General features: G+C 41.7%; 1 protein-coding gene across 3 annotated transcripts in view; it reads left to right on the top strand.

Moving 5' to 3' along the window:
* grm3 (glutamate receptor, metabotropic 3) overlaps nt 1-18270 on the top strand; it is a 42400-nt gene extending 24130 nt beyond the window's left edge. For all 3 annotated transcript variants that reach the window (XM_026176095.1, XM_026176092.1, XM_026176093.1), the window contains 9 exons: nt 788-1057; nt 1548-2151; nt 10147-10389; nt 10494-10683; nt 10963-11272; nt 11384-11577; nt 11717-11849; nt 13525-13702; nt 14663-18270. In XM_026176095.1, the coding sequence (XP_026031880.1) occupies nt 788-1057; nt 1548-2151; nt 10147-10389; nt 10494-10683; nt 10963-11272; nt 11384-11577; nt 11717-11849; nt 13525-13702; nt 14663-14739 (2199 nt within the window). In that variant the 3' untranslated portion in view covers nt 14740-18270. The remainder of the gene's footprint in view (nt 1-787; nt 1058-1547; nt 2152-10146; nt 10390-10493; nt 10684-10962; nt 11273-11383; nt 11578-11716; nt 11850-13524; nt 13703-14662) is intronic.
* Nucleotides 18271-19629: the final 1359 nt, after the last annotated feature.

Genomic DNA, 19629 nt, shown 5'->3' with positions numbered 1-19629 from the left:
CCACAAAAGAAGCACGTATCCTTGGAAAAGTAGTTGCAGGAGGTGAGCTGGCTTCAAACAAATGATGAACGCACAGAGATGTGGTGCGGAATGTGCCGTGAAAATTTAATAAACGACAAATTAAAAAGGCATGAACATTTTTTTTTGTATCAGAAAAATATCAAACCGTGACACCAAAGTATCGAACCGAACCGAACCGTGAATTTTGTGTATCGTTGCACCCCTAATATATATACATATATTCATGACAGAAACTAATAAAAGTTACTATAAATGTTAAGTTTGACATGTTTTGGCCCTTAATTTTTTTACTCTACCTTTCAGACATTGACTACATTCAGTCTAAGTGTCAAATCATTCCTAAAGAAAATACTTTTTATACTATCACCTAAAAAAATCATCAAGTTCATAGAGAATATTTTAATAAAATTCAGACTTATTAGATTGTATTCACACTGATCCATAAGAGTATAATCAGTCAATTCTAATTCAGCTCTGGATACATAACATTAAAAATATAATTTACAAAAAATTATGGGAAATCTCCTTTTGCTCCTTTATCCCTGGCTCTTCTCAATAACTTTACGGTGTTATCTGCAGCAAAATATTAAAGTTAAAATATTAAAATATATTTCATCATGTCATAGGAGCATGGGCTATGAAAATCCAGTAAAAAAAAAGATATCAATCAATCAATGTCAAGACTCTAATTTTAAAGCAGTTGCGATAGCTTAATTGTACAACAGCAGGCTCAGAATTATTCCACCTGATTTATGTGTTCCCTCAGGTTGCCAATCTTCTCAGGCTCTTCCAGATCCCTCAGATAAGCTACGCTTCAACAAGTGCCAAACTCAGCGACAAGACGCGGTACGATTACTTTGCCCGCACTGTGCCCCCTGATTTCTACCAGGCCAAAGCCATGGCTGAGATCCTGCGGTTTTTCAACTGGACCTATGTGTCCACCGTCGCATCCGAGGGTGATTACGGGGAAACTGGTATCGAGGCTTTTGAACAAGAGGCACGCATGAGAAACATCTGTATTGCCACTTCAGAGAAGGTAGGAAAAAGAATTCATTTGCACATTTCTGTTGTCAAATCCACATGGCTATAAGAAGCAAACAGAAAGAAAAGCTAAACAAAACAAACAAAGCCAAAACTTCCATGTGGAATGTCACCCTGATGTATGGCCTACGGCTGCACCAGCAACAATAAGCAAAGTGCTAAATTTGTCCGCTTATAAAAGTTTGTCTTTACGTCTTATCTCGTCCTACACCAAATAGGGTTTAATATCACACTGTTGTTATCAGTCGTGAACCAGAAAATGAAAGCTTATCTCCAAGAACTCATTCTGGGTGCTTTCACAGTCACATTTTTCATCTAATTTGCTACAGAAATACATGTTGGTATGAGACTGTGAGACATATCTTTTTTTGTCACATTTCCGCCTATGATTTATGTGATAAATAATTACGAATAGGGAACATAAGGAGGAGGAGCATGTACAGTATGTCTGTCATTAAATTGCAGCATGTCTCTTCTTTGTCCAGGTGGGACGGTCTAACGCGAAGAAGTCCTATGAAGCTGTGATCCGTCAGCTCCTCCAGAAGCCAAACGCCCGTGTGGCTGTTCTTTTCCTGCGAAGTGACGATGCCAGAGAGCTGCTGGCAGCTGCTGCCAGGCTCAACACCTCCTTCATATGGGTGGCCAGCGACGGCTGGGGTGCGCAGGAAAGCATTGTCAAGGGAAATGAGGTCACAGCTGAAGGAGCCATCACGCTTGAATTGGCAGCCAATCCCATACCAGAATTCAACCGCTACTTCCTTAGTCTGAACCCTGTCAAAAATCATCGGAATCCCTGGTTCAAGGAGTTCTGGGAGCAGCGGTTTCAGTGCTCTTTTGGGGGAGGAGGCGGAGTGGGCTTGGGAGAGACGCCTCCCCCACCATGTGACAAGGACTTGTCGATGGACAAGAATAACTTTGAACCCGAGTCCAAGATCATGTTTGTGGTGAATGCCGTGTATGCAATGGCTTACGCCCTACATAACATGCAACGTAGCTTGTGCTTTAACACCACCAAGCTGTGTGACAGCATGAAGGCCTTGGATGGGCGCAGACTCTACAGGGATTACATCCTTAATGTCAGCTTTGCAGGTAAGAGAGCTATAGCACGGCAAACAGAATGAAGAGCGATAAGGTGTTGAAGTTTTATGAAGAATAAGAAGTAAATGTTGGAGGGGAAGCTGGTGGAAAGACAGTAGGACAACGATGGGAATTTTCAGTCCCTAGTTAACAGTCCTCTGTGAAACAATACAGGGATGTTGTCCTTCTCCTCAGCCAAAGCAGCCATGAACATAAAAAGTACTGAAACAAATCCACTTAATTGCTATGTATTGTCAGAGCCAGCTTGCCATTGACACCTATTACCCATGCGTAATTGATACGACACTTGAAAGTTTCTTTGAGGAATGAGAGCTTCAGTTAATCCGTCAGCCATATTCTTCTCTCTTGCACTAATGAGATTGTGTGTGTTATAATAGCTCCTATAGCAGGCTGCCTGTCTGTCTGTCAGTCTCTGTAGAGTTGGGAGTGAAGAGACAGAGGATTGGCTTGACTGACAGATGGCGTACAAAGGAAGCGTTATAAATAAACTGCTGTGTCTCAGGGACTGACACAGGTTTAGAGGTGCTTATTCCTCCACCAACCGTGACCAGGAGCAGACATCAAAACAGCCAGACAAACAACACTAACACGGCAGATTTGCCATGGGACGCTGGGGAGAGAGAGCAGCAAGGATGGATGGAGGATGAGAAAATGGCATCGCCTATGAGGGGAGGGGGGGAGGGAGCTTACAGATAAGAGTGACAGGCAGACTAAAATGAGAAAAGAGAGTTTGGGGTAAGGTAAGAGAGCGTAAGACAGAAAAAGAGATAGGGAAAGAAGGAGGGAGAGAACAAGTGAGCACCGAGGCAATTCCGGAGTGGGACGGCATGCGTCAGCAGAAGAAGAGAATTCTCTTTGAAATTCCCCATCTTCATTTCTGCTACAAATCAAAGTGGAGCATTTCTGTCTGAGAAGAAGAGCGAGTATAAGATAGAGACTGAAGAAACAGTCAAAGCAATTGCAGTTGCATCCTCCACTTGGCACCGATGATCCCACTCCATTATAGAGTACATACAGTGAGAGATAGGAAGGATATGCAGATTTACACACACGGGAAGCTGACAAATGCTCTGGAGTGGGTTTTGGGGCAGAGGAGAGAAAAGCAGGGAAAAGCAGAGGACAGCAGATGAGAAAGAAGGTGTGAATCCCTCTGTGACTTTCCTACATCTCTATGTCTGATAATACACTCCCTCTAACACCGCTTCTGCCTTCTTTTTAATACTGATGTATGTCTGCGAATTGCACGTTTTTATTCTTCAGCTGGTAAGAAAGAACAGCAAATACAAACAACCTGAGTCCTTTTACACTGACAGTGCTGACAGAATGACAAGCAGCTGTATTGGTAAAAATCCATTCAGAGAAGCTGTGCTGATAAGAGCTCAAACTACGTGGAAGACGGTACAGTTAAACTGGGAACTTGCGGCAGTGTTTGTTTTGAGGTATTGGTTCGCCCAGAATGACTCACTCTCGCTCTCTGCTGTACATATACATCCTTCCGACTACAGTATGTAAGGAAGAAGCTGAGGTGAGTTGAGGTTGAATGTGGGGTATGAATACTGCAGCATCACCATCCGCAGTGCTCTCAGTCTGAACTGTAGCAGACGGAAAACCAACACTCTTCAGTGCTCTCTGTCTCCCTCCTTTCGCCTTCTCTTATACACACATGCAGGTTTATTGCACAGTCTTTGCATTGCATCAAAATCGGAGCTTCCTTATAGCTTCCAAATGTCCCCTAGGACTGTGATTCTTAAATGTAATAAGACTGTTGTTTTATTAGCTTTTACTGACATTGTATGTGGTGCCCTAATGCACTATTCTGCATTAAAAGCAGTGTTTTCATATGCGGCTCTCTTCATCTAATCTCGTCTTGCTCGTTGCTATGGTAATTGCCAATTGTTGAAGTGATCCGGTAGATCATGGGAACTGCTCCTTACCAACTAGTAACAGACACAGAGGCGTTTTTTTACACATTTTTATGAGGCCTTACAACATGCTTCATACGCAAAACGTAGACATACATACACACAAGAGGCACATAAACGCCTTCCTAACATTCTTTTTTACAATGAGGTGGCTTGAAATGCTTGTTTTTCTACCAGCATGAAATTGCAGACACCCCCAACCCACACACTTCTCAAAGCCATCATTCAACTCCCACCCACCCACCTCCCCGATCTGCAGCAAACAGATCAGTATATACACACATGCATGCAGTCTTCTGTTCAAATAGTGGTGATAGATGTGATATTCCCCCTTCTCTCTTTCTCTCTCTCTGTGTGTGTGTGTGTGTGTGTGTGTGTGTGTGTGTGTGTGTGTGTGTGTGTGTGTGTGTGTGTGTGTGTGTGTGTGATATGTCTGTGTTAGCAGAGGCGGTGTGCCTTCAGGGCCACATTGAGCTTGCTGCAACGTTTAGATGCTAGAGAACAACCTTCACTCATTTTCTCTCCCTCATTTTTCCCTCAGTCTCTTTTCCTCTGTCTCTCTGTCTTTGTCGCTGTCTGTCTTTCCGTCACTCTTTCTCTCCCACCTCATCACTCCATCTTTTCTAGATGCTTGTCCCCCTTTTTTTCTCACCCGGAAAGTGTCCTACTCTCTCCTACATTCAAAAACAGCACATCCCACTCAGACTTCACAAGGTTGCTCTCCTGCCTCCACTGCCTCTCTGCGCCAGTCTGCTTCTCCACTCCTCTCCCTCACTTTGCTCATCTGTCCATCCAGCCTTCACCTATTCTCTGTTGATTCCTCTCTCTAAAGGCTCTCCTTTCCATCCACCTGTATCTCAGCTACCATGACATCAGTTTCTTGCTTTTCACTTTTGCTATCTCCTTTCTCTTTCTCTTGTATTCTTCTCCCTCTACTCGCTTGTCACTTCCCTCCTTTCTTTGCCCTTATCTTGTCTCTTGGCTCATTCTCCATCCCAGCACCTTCTGTTTTTCTCTTGCCATTTCTTTCTTTTGTCTCCTCTATCTCACCACCTTTCTTTCAGTCAAGCCTCAGCTCTCTTCCGCTACATTTTACCTCCTATACATTTCTGTCCCTTACTCTAGACTTCCTTTTCTCTACCCTATCTGTCCTCTGTTCCCCTGTGGCCTGTTGTTCTGTGACCCAGTCAGCGCCTCCATCCCCTTGGACCAAATCCACAGGGAGAACAAATATAACTAATGTGATCCCTCTGTGTGTGAATTTGTGACATGTGAGTGAATACCTGCATATATGCACTGAGGGGACATGAGTGCATGTATGTGTGAAGTCACGTAAGCAAAAACAAAAAAAGATTTACCCTCTCCACGTAAATCTGTGCACTTCACTTTCACCGCTTTTAGATGACTTATTCCTACTTATTCATCCCAAGCCGCCTTTGCCTCCTCTCGCTCTTTCCCCCTGCCTTTAATACCCACAATCCCCCTTGGGCTTTGCTTTAGCCCGACATGGCCGATAACATAATTAATTTCTCAGCTTCTGAATGAAAAGCCTGTTTTCACCATGCTTCTAATTAAGCTAGAATAATAAGGTGTTTCTCAAGTTAGTGGGAATGCTAAGTGTTTCGCAAAAATTAGGGTTCTGGTTAGGCTGCTTTATAACTACAGTTTGTCTTGCTTAAGTTGATTTGCTTTTTCTTTCTTTTCCCTCTTTTTTTGTATTTTTTGCTGTTTAATTTTCATTTCTCCCAGTTGTCTAATCAAGTGCCATTACAAAAATGAAAGAGTTTGTTGCCATTGCAGTAAGATAGTTGTATATTTAGATTTGATTGGGACAAAGCAAACCCTATGTTTCACCCAGCCTGTGAGACACCGTTTCTACTCTACTTCTAGTGTACCACATGGCAGATGAATTGGCTGACAGTATTGCTGGATGTCAGTGAGTGAGGCTTGGTCTTTTGTTTGCTGATGACACTTCACGGGCATAAAAAGTCACCCGGAGCAGTAGGGAAGTATTGTGTGGATGAGGTGACACAGAATCATCTATAACACTGTATTAGGTTGCGTTAAAAGATCTGTTACACATGGAAACCTAAGAGCCGCCGTTAGGAAGCATCGCTACAAATCATTCCGTCAGTTTATTGTTCAGCGTGTTGTTGTAACAGAAACATGTTGTAGAAAAGTAGCTGACAGATCAAGGCTTTTGTGCACATTGGAAATAATATGAACAGGCTTTTTAAAAATCATTTTTTAAGCAACACTGTTTCGGAAACACTGCAGGTCGGTCGAAAAAGACAGTTTGCATATTTGAGATGCCGGACTTGAACACAAAGACCTGTCACAGTGCTTCAGCTTTGCTATAAAGATCCTGAGGCTTTATTGAGGTTTCCAGCTGGTTAAATGAGTCTAACTTTATTTGATATTAGAGATTTCAATTTTCTTTGTCAATTCTGATTTTTTTCCTAAAAGTGACTTGCCTATGCTGATTTTCCCAGTTCTGATTTTCTTTCTAAGAACCAAAACCAACACCAAATAAAATTATACAGAAATTACCAAATTAAACTTTACAATTCCCCCAAAACTGCAGTAAGTTACAGCACATTGTCTATTAAATATCTGAAAAATAAGTGTTCTGCTACCTGAAAAAGATACTGTACACCCATCATCAGCTGACATTTAGGTGTAACAGGTTTATACAACAATGTTAATTTAAGGTGTTTACATTATTTTCCAGTATGTTTATAACTTTAACAGATAACAGGACACCAACCACTTTTTCATTTGTCTCCATAACTTTCCTCTTAAGTGCTTTGATCTGTTGCTCATACCGAGGCTCATATAGAGCCTGCAGGCGTGTGGCTGACTCTGTGCACTGGATAGCTTTAGCTTTAGCCACTTTGTCTTTGTTAGTTTCTTTAAAATGTCTGTATTCAGCTGGGTGAGGGTGATTTAAGTGCCTGATTAGGTCTGTTGTTACAAATGTTTTCGCACTCGTCCACACATGGTTTACTTTGGCAAAATTTGAAGACAAAGAGACAACTGCTTTCCGAAGAGCTTCCATGCTAACAATATATTAATGTGTGGTTATGAGTGTGCACTATTTGTCTGCCCCGCTGTGCGTGTAGCATGTGTTGCGCATGCATGAAACAGACCGGCTCATAATTGGACATATGGGCAGACTGGTTCCCTGTTCGGTCCATCGGTGGAACTGAATTTAATACGTGCATTTTCATAAGATAAATGGATCTCGATGAGTATCGCTGACATTAGAGTTGCATCTGTTGATGTTTACCAAGACTATATTTAAAGGACATGGCCACTATAATCACTTTTAGTTGGTATAATATGGCCACAGCTAACCTGTTGATAGTAAAAGCACATTTGTGGTGCCCTAACTTGCTGTAATTGGAGATAAAGTATCTGAATTTCAGGTGCAGGACCACATCTCCAAACACGCTCTTCCGGTTCTCATCTCTATAAGTTCCCCCAGTTCTACAAGCTGTTCATTCTCGTTTACACGGCCCACCATCCCTCCCCTTTTCAATTCTTTAACTTCTTCACTTCTATTTAGTACATGGGGATCTGCCAGGCTCGGGAGCCGCCACCAGTCCACTTCGAGGCCTTGCCTAAACTGCACCTCAATTCATGTCCAAGCCATTCATCTTTATTTACTAAACCGCTGTCAAACCTCAAATAAGGACGTGCGCCCAGCAAGTGAATTACATGATCAGTATATATATATATATATATATATATAGAGAGAGAGAGAGAGAGAGAGAGAGATTTGTAACTATTTGGGAAATCAGGAAATCCTAAATGTATATATTTTTTAATTCAACAAAACACGCTGGAGATGTGGACTGACAAATATTTATTAACTGTTTTAGCTATTATTTAAGTGGCCAGTCTCAAAATTTCAACATGCTCAGAAGTTTGATTCAGTGAGTCTACGGCCATAGATGCTTAGTCCTGTCAAAACAAAAACCTTTGTTGTTGTTGTTTTAGTTTTATTTTTTTTTAGTTCAGTCCAGGACAGTGATGAAGAGAGAGAATTTTGTCCATCAGTCAATAACCTGGGCTACGTGTCTCCGCTCTCTGCAGTCAGTTGAATCTTGGTGGCCTTCGCTAGCTCTGACTTGCACCCTCATCCACTTTCTTGATAAGCCATTCTGTCATGTCAGCGAGGTCACTGATGTTGGAAATAAGGAGGAATCACCGGTCCTCTGAGTCTATTGCTGCCTGAATGCGATGTGTTAGCGGGAAGTCAAGGACAAAAACAGTGCCTTCAAATGGCTCTGTAGGCCAATACTCTTATCTCTTTTGTCTGTATTACACGTAATTACCACATGCAGCTAATTAGGCCTCAGCACATATCTAAGGTCCTAATAAGGTGCAGTTATGATAATTAGCCACTGGTAACGTCTTCTGTCAGTGTGTATTGGTGTTTAAAAGGAGGAGGTCCCAGCTTGCCTTATTGCTTGCTGATATTAGCAGACTTTATTATCTGGCGACGTGCAGCATAATGGATTCATATATCTCCTTTATCTCAAGATATTATCAGCACCTTCTTATTGAAATCATTTTCATTTAGCTGTCACCTAAACATTTAGCTGCAAAATCCAAAGAAGACTTGACAGTTAGAATTTCCTGTGACAGAGGGAGATGAGAGAGGAGAAAGATAGAGAGTTGTGCTGTCTCTGTGATTTATGGATTTCATAAACCCTAACCCCCTCTGCTGCCATCTGACACGCCATTCTTTTCTGAGCACACTGAACTATCACAACAATAGCACAGCTTTAGCCCCTGTCAGTGCTGCGTGCACATACGTACACATTCGCACACACACACAGCTAACAGCAGGGTCAGAGCTTTGGTTCTGTCAGCACTGCCTCCCACAGCGCTCAGAGCAATACCTTAGCCATCAAACTGTAAAGCAAAACCTAATCGAGCTTCAATCTTGTGTGCACATCCTTACACGTACACACATGCAAACTTTTCAGCCCAACAGCTTATTCGCAATCTGTATCCTGATTCACTCTACTGATCCCAGGCTGTATGTATGGAGAATGAATTCAGCCCACGATTTATTCAGTTACCCAAAGACAAAGAGATATGAGGAAGGCGGCATAGCATCATCAAAGCAAGCTGCACGGTGAGGACCGAGAGCCTTGTTACAAATTGAAGAACGGTGCTTTATAAACCCAGCATACACTGTGATTTCTCTAGTCACATCATCTTTCGACAAGGCACCACCGTATAACACGCAAGCCTGTGTGTCAGCAATACAGAGCTGACTGCTCTGCTGTAAAGGACAGCGATGGCACAATAGGAGTGGCATACACTTTGTCTGTGTCAAAACAACCAACTTTCAGCACTGTCAGGTCCAGCACTGCCTGCAAAGCATCAATAACTTACTGTTTTCCCAGTCCATAGCCCTTTTCTATTTGTTTTTTTAATGGTGACCGCACATCCTGCCAATTTTACAATCTCTTCTGTTCCCACATCCTCAGGGTAGATGGTAATCCTTTCATAACAACATGTATACAAACCAATTTGGCAGTTTCAGCAGTGCACCTCACTCACAGAAGAGACCCAGAGGCTAAATCTATCATTGTGTGGGTAGCTATAGCATTACCAAGGGATTCAATTCTCTGCTTCCATGCCTATATGGCTTTATGGGCAGCTTGTTAATGATGCATCTGGTAATAAACTTTATCAGATCTGATTTTAGAACAGCAATTTTGTCCCTAGGTGACCTTATGGACAGGTGGGAGGCCAGTGACACACACATCACCAATTATACTGGGCATTTATAGCCTTTTAGAAAACACTTTTGTGACTGGCTGGTCTTCAGTAATGAAAACACTTTTGTAGTGCCTTTCACTATCTGTTTTGGACTCCTAAGGCTTACTGACCATTGCTTATTGTCCCTCTCTTCACTGCTGCTTTTAAAAGACATCAATGAGACCTCAATAAGGTGATTGTTTGTGATTGTTAAGCTTTGATCTCCTTTCCCACTGGGTTTATCGCCTTTTTTCCACTCTTTGTCTCTTTGTTCTCTCTTCAGCCCCATTTTCTCCTCCAGGCAGCGAGACAGTAGTGAAGTTTGACACCCAGGGGGATGGCGTAGGCCGATACAACATCTTCAGCTACCAGCACTCTGGTGATCGTTATGGTTACGTGCCAGTAGGTGAATGGGCAGAGAGTTTAAGTCTGAGCAGTGATTTAATTCGCTGGCCCAGAGAAGTAGTGCCCACGTCGCAGTGCAGCGACCCCTGTGAGCGCAATGAGATGAAGAAAATGCAGGCAGGTAGGACGGTGAATTTCATTAATTTCGTCTTTGTTGTAGTGACATTCAAGGTAGCAGCACCTTTGGAAAATCTGCCACAAACTGTTCATATTCTTGTTTCCCAGGTGAGTACTGCTGCTGGATTTGTACAGCCTGTGAGCCTCATGAATACCTGGCTGATGAGTTTACCTGCTCACCTTGCGCTCCTGGCCAGTGGCCCACTGACGACCTGACGTCCTGTTATGACCTTCCCGAGGACTATATTATGTGGGAAGATGCCTGGGCTATTGGCCCAATTACCATTGCATGTGTAGGGTAAGTGACAGGGAAACTGAACAGAAGTAGCTCACAACAATAAGTAAGTGAGGAAAAACTTAGCATGTGGTCAGCCGAGGCTCAGCGTCATACAGATACAGAAATTTTCATAGCTATGCACAGACAATGACATGAGCATATACTGATTTCAGAATATTTTGTTGATTGTTTAAGTCAATTTTGCTATTTATAACCATGCTTTATGTGTGTGACAGCATATAAGCAGTGACTTCATGACACTGATTGTATGTCTGGCTGCAACTTCCTCCCTGTCCCCAGATTCATGTGCACCGGCCTGGTGATTTGGGTGTTCGTCAGACACAACAACACACCACTGGTGAAAGCATCAGGTAGAGAACTGTGTTATATCCTCCTCTTAGGAGTCTTCATGTCCTACGCCATGACTTTCCTCTTTTTGGCCAAACCCTCTCCTGCCATCTGTGCCCTGCGCCGCCTTGGCCTGGGCACATCATTTGCTGTCTGCTACTCCGCCCTTCTCACCAAAACCAACAGAATCGCCAGGATTTTCAATGGTGTGAAAGACGGAGCGGGAGCCGTGAGGCCACGCTTCATTAGCCCATCCTCTCAGGTGAGTGATTGCAGCATCATGTCTATCCATCTGCATCAGTCAGATGGATGGATGGATGGACAAACAGTAGATCTCGATGACCTTACTTCCTCTTTTCCCTTTTTTTTCCAGGTGTTCATCTGTCTGAGTCTAATCTCTGTCCAGTTAGTAATGGTGTCAGTATGGCTGCTGCTGGAAGTCCCCGGCACGCGTCGCTTTACATTGCCGGAGCGACGACAGACTGTCATCTTGAAGTGTAATGTACGTGACTCCAGCATGCTGCTGTCACTGGGATATGATGTGCTCCTGGTCATCTTGTGTACTGTGTAAGTGTGTCACAACTAAACTCACAACTACCCAAAATGTACTATATAAAGTAGTTTATGTTCTACAGATCAAATCAGGAACTGCTGAAATGAAAAGGGTATTTTGTCAACTTAAAAATGTGATTCTCTTCTCCACTAGGTATGCCTTTAAGACCAGGAAGTGCCCTGAGAACTTCAATGAGGCCAAATTTATTGGATTCACTATGTACACCACCTGTATAATTTGGCTGGCCTTTCTTCCTATCTTCTATGTTACATCCAGTGACTACAGGGTATGGTTTTGAACATACACATGCATGCACGAGTGCGTGTTTCTGTATTTAAGGAGGACACTGATCTGACTCTAGCTCAACAAGATGCAAGCCTAACCTTAAAAACTATCTAGCAGCAGCACAACTGTGATGGTATGCTTATGGTCCAAATAAAAAGCAGAATTAAATACTCTGGGCTGTTTGTGGTAAAAATTAACTATTGGCAGTTTCACATTTACTGTTTTTTCCCATAGACTGCAAAAGTTATATGTAGACATTTTGATGTTGGATGTTGTATAAAGCGTTTTGAGTGCTCAGTTAGAATAGAAAGCTGTTTCATGTTCCACCTTAAAAGTTTTTTATTTCTGTGATAAAGATGAGCGTTTTTTCAATGGGACTCTATGGCAACTGACTCGCTTTGGTGTTTCAAGTATGTAATGCGGTTATTTGAGCAGTTTTTATCTTCTCAACATGATTTTTTTTTTAAAGATGCACAGCTAACAAAGCAGAAATCACATAGGTGTAGTCACAACTTCAACAATTCCTAATCCTATTGGCAAATGTCCCAGCTGTGCAGTACTGGGAGTGACACTTGAACAAGCTCTGTCAAACTGCTGACACATGTTCAGATTTAACAGCAACGGGGAGTGAATGTTCACCTGACCATACAAATCTTAGGCATACACACACACACCTTATATACACACTCCACAAATGCACACGTTGTATCAAAGGGCGCAAGAGAGGAGTGCTGATAGAGTGCTGATGCCAGGGCTGCTCATTTGATCCCCGTAAAATGTCAAATAAATGACCCTCTTTCGCTCACTCTCATACTCTCTCTAGCTCTCCTCTCCACCCCTCTAAATATGCATTTTTTGACGTAATGTTACTGTAAGATTAGACAGATATGGGAAAAACATCGCCAATATGCATACCCGCCCACTCACATACTCTATGTACATACGTACTCAGAGGAGACGTTGAAGGGTTTATTGCTGATATGCTCAAATGTACTGTGATCTCACTGGGAATTGCTGTTATTCAAACATTTGTAACACTTGTGATAACGATTATGGCGGGATACAGCAACATATAGTGCGCACTGCTGCGTGCTGGAGATCAGGAATCAAGAGAGAATAAGAGTGTACTTAATTGGCATTGATTTCACAGAGAATAAAATTAAAGCTTCCCTCCAGTGAGAGACTTTGGCCACTGTGGTCTCTGTTGATTAAGTCTTTTATTGATAGATTCTAGTAAGTGTTATAAGCTAACAAAGTATGCTAACAAAGACTTGTGCTCTCACTTTACATGCATGATTATCTGCAGCGTGTGCAGACACAGAGATTCATTTCTTTAGTGTCTTTAGCAGCATTTGCTTTCATTTCTAATTCTATTCAAAGCACTTTGTCATAAGCACTCAAATGTTCCTTTGAAGTATTTTCATTATTATAGATTGTTATCATTAAATTAGTTTGTAATAGCAACTGAAACAGTACAAAAGTATGCATGTCAGGATTACTGGCAAGTCTCAGCTGACCGTAGATGCAAATGTTAGCAAAAACGATTTAGTCCATGTGACAGTGATAGACTTGCAAACTGCTCACAATGTGGCTGATAGCTAGATCGATGGATGCATGGATGGATGTCTTGTGCTAACCTGGCTACTAATTACTGTCTTCTTATGTTTCCTCTGCAGGTTCAGACAACTACCATGTGTATCTCAGTCAGCTTGAGTGGCTTTGTGGTGCTGGGTTGCATGTTTGCCCCCAAGGTCCACATCATCATGTTTCAGCCCCAAAAGAATGTAACCAGCCACAGGCTTAACCTTAATCGCTTCAGTGTCAGCGGGGCTGCCACCTCATATGCATCTCATGGTAGGTTATTTGGTTATATGCTCAACATTCTGTACTCAACAAAAAGTCCAATATTTCCCTGTCTATTACTATTTATAATATTCCCAACCTCCTTACTTACTTAACAGTTGGCAGCCATTGGCATGTTTTCATGAAATAGTGCTTCTTTTTCCCCCTGGTGAAAAATCCCTGGTGATTGTGGCCAAAAAAGCTTCATCTCTGACCTATCCAGATGTTGCTCTGCATACATCAGACACTGATTTTAGTGATGAGGTCACAGGTAATGTTTTATTCGTGATGACTCTTTGATGTAGGGACCCAGTTTGTGCATTAGTGCTGCACAGTGGAACAGCGCACCACCACGCCTATTTTAGCTAAAGCTTCCAGCAACTGTTTTGTAGTGGGTGGTTTTGATTAGACTTCCTGCCCAGCAGACCTGCAGTTTTATCTGAACATTTTCTCTCAGATGCTGTCTTGATTTCCACAGTTTCTGTAAACTCACGTTGCTTAATGGTATTTTGGATAGTGGAAACTAAAACTAAAAGAACATGGGTTGTATTTATAGACTCCCCTGAATTGTAGATACCCAAACCAATTAGCTTATTTCCAGATCACTCAGTTTCTTGGAGCAGCCCGGTTGGTGAGTGTTTCCACAGGGCTTATTCAGCTGAGAATTGTTATTACCTGACAACTCCTAATGTTAGTAAGTTCCTGTGAGTAATTCAAGACTTAGTAAAAATGTAAAATATGTTAAATGTGTGTGTGTGTGGGGAAGAGGGTGGGGGGGTTATTGCTGCAGGGTCATTTCTACTGCAAAATATGAATATTTGTGTATCCTTCTATTCTGTATGACAAAGATGTTGTTGTTTTTTCTTTTACTAATTTGACACCAACAAAATTGAATATTTAACTGTGCTTTTTTTTCTGTCTGTGTAGTTGTATTTTCCCTTTTAACCCCCTTGCTCCTTTTTCCTTTCCTAGCTTCTGTCAGCGCCCACTATGTTCCCACTGTGTGCAACGGGAGAGAGATTGTAGACTCCACTACTTCCTCTCTGTGACCACATCCAGTCTACTCTCCAAATCTGCCCCCTGTGACTGTTAGCCAGTTGATGAACATTATCCTCTTCTTTGCCCGCCTCACACACACACAGCGCTCACAGATAAACAGTCACATATGTGCACATACACGCACAAACAAGCAGACACCTTCCTTGTGGACTAGAACTGTATCGTTTCACATATGTAGAAAGTGTGTAACTATATGGAAATTATTTTCTAGGGATGTATATACATGGAAATCAAAACTTGTTGTATGTAGAGAAACAAAAGAACAAAAAAAGTTTTTAGGAGGAATTTTTGGAGCCTTTGTTTTTGATAGCTTTGTTATGATGCAGTGTAAATAGACATGCGCTTACTCATGGTAGGAGGGGCTGTGTCCCTCAGTCTGGATGCACATTTGTGGCTCTGCTTGCCTCACCTGCAATACCCCACAGACTTTTTATTCTCATGCTTTTTTGTAGGTCTCATTGTAATAACAAATGATGTATGTATTTCTATTGTGTATCTGTACATTTGTATATTATGCTACTGATGGTTCAAACAGCACAATGTTGATGGTCTTACAACCCTAGAGTGAATGTGGACTAAAGCATAACCTGGACTGGTTAGAACAGCTGGAATGGACATGTATAAAAAACAAAATCTCTCAAATTCATCAACTTTCAGTTTGAGAATTCATCCGTTCACATCTTGATAGATGTGCTTTGCATCCTAGATCTATTTAAGAACCTAATGTGGTTGTTTTTTGCGGGAAGGTATGTTTTGCTTTTGATACAAATGTTCATTTTTCTATTTCTAATCATGGAATCCCTTTATCTTAATGGCCATAGTTCCAGACATGTGTTCACCAAAGCAACAGAATTTTACTCCCACTCTTAAACTGCTGTTTCTATGGAGGATTTCTGTAATGGATTGCTAATAATAACTAATAGCAGGGCTGAAAAGATACAGTACAACAAACACCTTTTTTTCTGCCTCAAAACTGTCAACACAGACAGTGCAGCAATAGTTGTGTCGACAAAAGCAAACTGGTGTCTTACCCTGTAATTATGAACTTTATGTACTCAAATGACTCAAACGCTAATGGAGGAAAATGGTCTGCTTTCATGAATACATGCTGAATTTCTCCAGCTAGAGGGGAATGGTAGCTGATGTTTCTGTGCCCCATAGATACAGTATGTGGTGATGTTTTGAATATGGCTATGTGCCTTAATGTAATGTTTGATAGTTCTCCAGGTAGAAGTTGTAAAAGATCAATTTTACATTACCAGCTGCAAATCCCTGTTTGGTGAATGGAAAAGTGGGCTAACTATAGAGAACATGCAGATAGTTTTATTTCCTAACGAGCCTTCTGCCATTGATTGTTTACCTGAATTACTGAAACGGCGACTCGGAGGAATCCCTGGGTTAAAATGCCTTTCCCTACCACCCATATCTTTTCCAGTCTGTTATTAAAAGGGAAAGGGTATTTCTGATATATATGCCCATATATTTTTACAGCATAGCATCTCCAATAAAATGAGGGAGGGGAAGAGGAGCTCATATACCATTAAGATTGAGTCTTTGACTCACTGAGTTATTGAAGTGTGCAGTTTACATATCTGTGTTAAATGTGTTGATGTTGAGAGGCACAGAGGAGCAGCTGGCTTTGGCAGTCCCAGAGAGGCTCACGAAAGGAAGCAGAGCACACAATGTCAGCTGCTGGCTGATCCCAGCTAACAAAAGGATGTTAGAGAAGAACTCATATCCATAAAGTACATCCAATTTATCAAAACATCCACACACATCAAACTGTCTGTTTCAAGCTGGAAATGTTGCAGACTCGCTGCTGGGTGACAGTTCTGAGGTGGTGGAATAAATGAATGTTGCGAGAAAATCTAAATATTAGCAGAGTAATTTAGCATATTTTCTTTTTAAACAAGTGACTCATGCAATAATTTATTGCATTTAAGGTGGTAGTAAATTATTAATAAATTGATCTTAAATGTTTACATATAATATGCTGTCTGGAATAAAGTGTGACTGTTATATTTGATGTTTCCAGCAAAATATGTGATCGGAATCACTCATTTTCTTCCCCCCCCGGTCGAGCCTTTTCAAACTATTCTCTCAAATTTCATACAGCAGATGTGGGTAGAACTGTTGAACATTCATCTCATGACTGGTCTACACCTTTATGCTGCCTGTCTCCAAGAGCACCCTGTGATTATCACACTGAATGATAGATTGAAAGAATTTCAGAGGATGCGCCAAGATGAGCCGACCTACATTGGGGCGTGTGTGTTAGGTGCAGAGAGCAGCAGGAGAGAGCGCTGTGGCAGAGCAGAGGGAAGCTGCTGCTGGATTATGTAAAGCACTCCCACAGCCCAGAAGTCACAGTGCTTCTATGGAAGCTCAAAGCATCTCAGAGATTCGCAGGCTTTGTTAGAAGAAGGCTTAGCCATTCACTCAGTGGTCCTGCTCCCACAAGATACACCCAGCATGGCACGTTGCTATGGACAACCACCATCACATCCGCTGCTGGAATGTCTGTTTGTCCGCATGAAGAGGAGGGGTGAGGAGTTGCCGAAAAAGGAGGAAAAGAAAAACGAGTTGCTGGTTCTGATTCAAATTGGCAGTGACTGATGAGATTTGGCTCTGCGAGTCCCTGTACCCTACTCCCAGCTTTTAATAGTTGCACAAATAGAGCACTTAACCCTGTTCTCCACTCATTTAGTCCGGGGACCAGTCTCTGACAACAATCTCACACTCTTCTTTTGACCCCGTCTCTCACAGTCTGCCTCACCCCTTCAACCATTCCCTCACCACATTTGTCCACTTCATCTCCACTCGATGTGTGAAACTTGCTACACAGTGGGTCTCAGCCAAGACCACCTAAGCAAGACCAGCAGGCTGCTAGGCCATACTTGAACTGAAGCATTTAGATCTGGGAGCCCACTGCAGGCATGCTGTCGAGGCATAAGGAGGTTTGAAAAGGGTTTAACGGGTGTATGGGAAAATCTGTTGGAACTGAGACGTAGAGGAAATGCTTTACTTTGAAATGCCTCACCTTTCCGAGTTTTACCATGTCATGCACCAAGTAACTCACTCTGGAAGCGTCCTTAATTGGCTTTACTCATGAATATCCTTTACAAGCAGCCATTCATTATAAACATTGTTCCTCTATTCAGCCTCGGCCAACTGCTGTGTGCTCCACAAAGATCTCTGTGCTATAGCCCCCGCCGTATAGCAGAATGTGTCCTTGGCCTCTTTGAAACAAGATGAGATCTCTGCAGGCAAAATGAAGCTGAGGTTTAAGGGACTCTGGAACTGATCAACCACAAAAGCAATAGTTCCGTGTTTATGGTATGTGCAATAATAAGGCTGTGATGACATCATAATAAAATAACAAGGAAAAAAACCTGGTTTTGTCCACTCATCCTTCTCTCTGTTCATCTCAGAAAAATATCAATAAATGCAGCTAAAATGTGTGTCGAAGTGCAGATACATTCGTCTCTCCAGCAACACTAACAGCCTCTCAACATCACTTTCATATCCACATGGGCTCTATTCAACGTGTGTGTTGCCAAATGTTGAAAGATGGCTCTAACACCCTGCCTCATCTGTTCCCCAATGAAGGCATTCTTGTTAAACCATCTACCGGAGAGCCCAGTGTTTTTGCTAAATGCAGTGTGAAGGTTCAGTCTCTGAAAGTAAGACGTTAAAAGTGTGTATTAAAAAAAGATAAAGATGAAGCAGTCTTTTGGTAATTTTCCATTCTACACTGCAGTCAGTAGCTTGTAGTTTGACACAACGTACGTTAGAGAAGCTATTTTGTTTTGTTTTTAGAAAAGTCGGGGACATGTCAAACTGTTGAAATGAAAATCTTATCATATTTATTCATTTTATCTCATTTTACTTTATTATTTTTACAAGATTACATTATCGTTATCTGTTCTGTAAAACAGGATTTGGACTCTTCTTTTGTATACTAGTGAATGTCGCCCTCCAGTGGTTAGTTTCAGTAATTACACTTCTGACCACCATACTGTGCTGCGGTTTACAGCAAGGAGTTCTCCAGCGGCATTAAACACTCGGAAATCGTGTACAGGTAAATTTTCAGAAACTTGTACTGAAAAATGATGTTCTCTAGGGAAGCAAAAACCAGGGAAAAATCAGAGAGGACGTTAAATTAAACGACATGAGTTTACCTTTTAAAATCTTAATGTTTGACTGACCTCTGCAGGACGATATGGCGAATGCCAGTGAAGACCAGGGTGAGTTGCTAAGGAAAAAGGTGGGGGAAAAGTGGTTCATCAAATGTATCATTTCTAACCGCGAGAGGGATTTTTTTTTCTGCTTCAGCTGCTTCAGCTGTAGAATATGTGTATACACACACACACACACACACACGTAGAAAAACATTTAGTATACACATCCAGAGTTTTTTTTTTTAATTTTTATTTTTTTTGCATATACTATTATATATTGTACATATATTTATTAGTTTCAGATTTAGCCATTCGTATATTTTGCCTGTTTATGTTGTTGTATTTTGCACAACTCTGTTGCTTGTGAAGCTCGCACACAAGAATTTCACTCGCATGTGCTGTACCAATGTACCTGCATATGTGATGTGACAATAAAAAGTGATTTGATTTGATTTGTAATTTTCGCATCCTGTATATCAGTAAGTCAAAGGTAGCCACTTCTGAGCCAGCATGATGATTTGCGCAATGGTAACTTTAAAAAGTAATATATCATTTTAAGGTAATATTGTGCCCTCCGTTGCTAGGATATTATATTACTGTTGAAGCCAAGTGCCAGAGGGGTTTGGAAATACTGAATGCTTTCAGGCCACGATATAAATCTTCTGACTGATGAATGCCATTCATTCCACTATAACAACC

This window comes from Astatotilapia calliptera, chromosome 7 (genome assembly GCF_900246225.1).
Source record: "Astatotilapia calliptera chromosome 7, fAstCal1.2, whole genome shotgun sequence".
NCBI classification, from domain to species: Eukaryota; Metazoa; Chordata; class Actinopteri; order Cichliformes; family Cichlidae; genus Astatotilapia; species Astatotilapia calliptera.
Note: the sequence above shows the minus strand (reverse complement) of the source record. Positions and strands in the feature narration are given on the sequence as shown.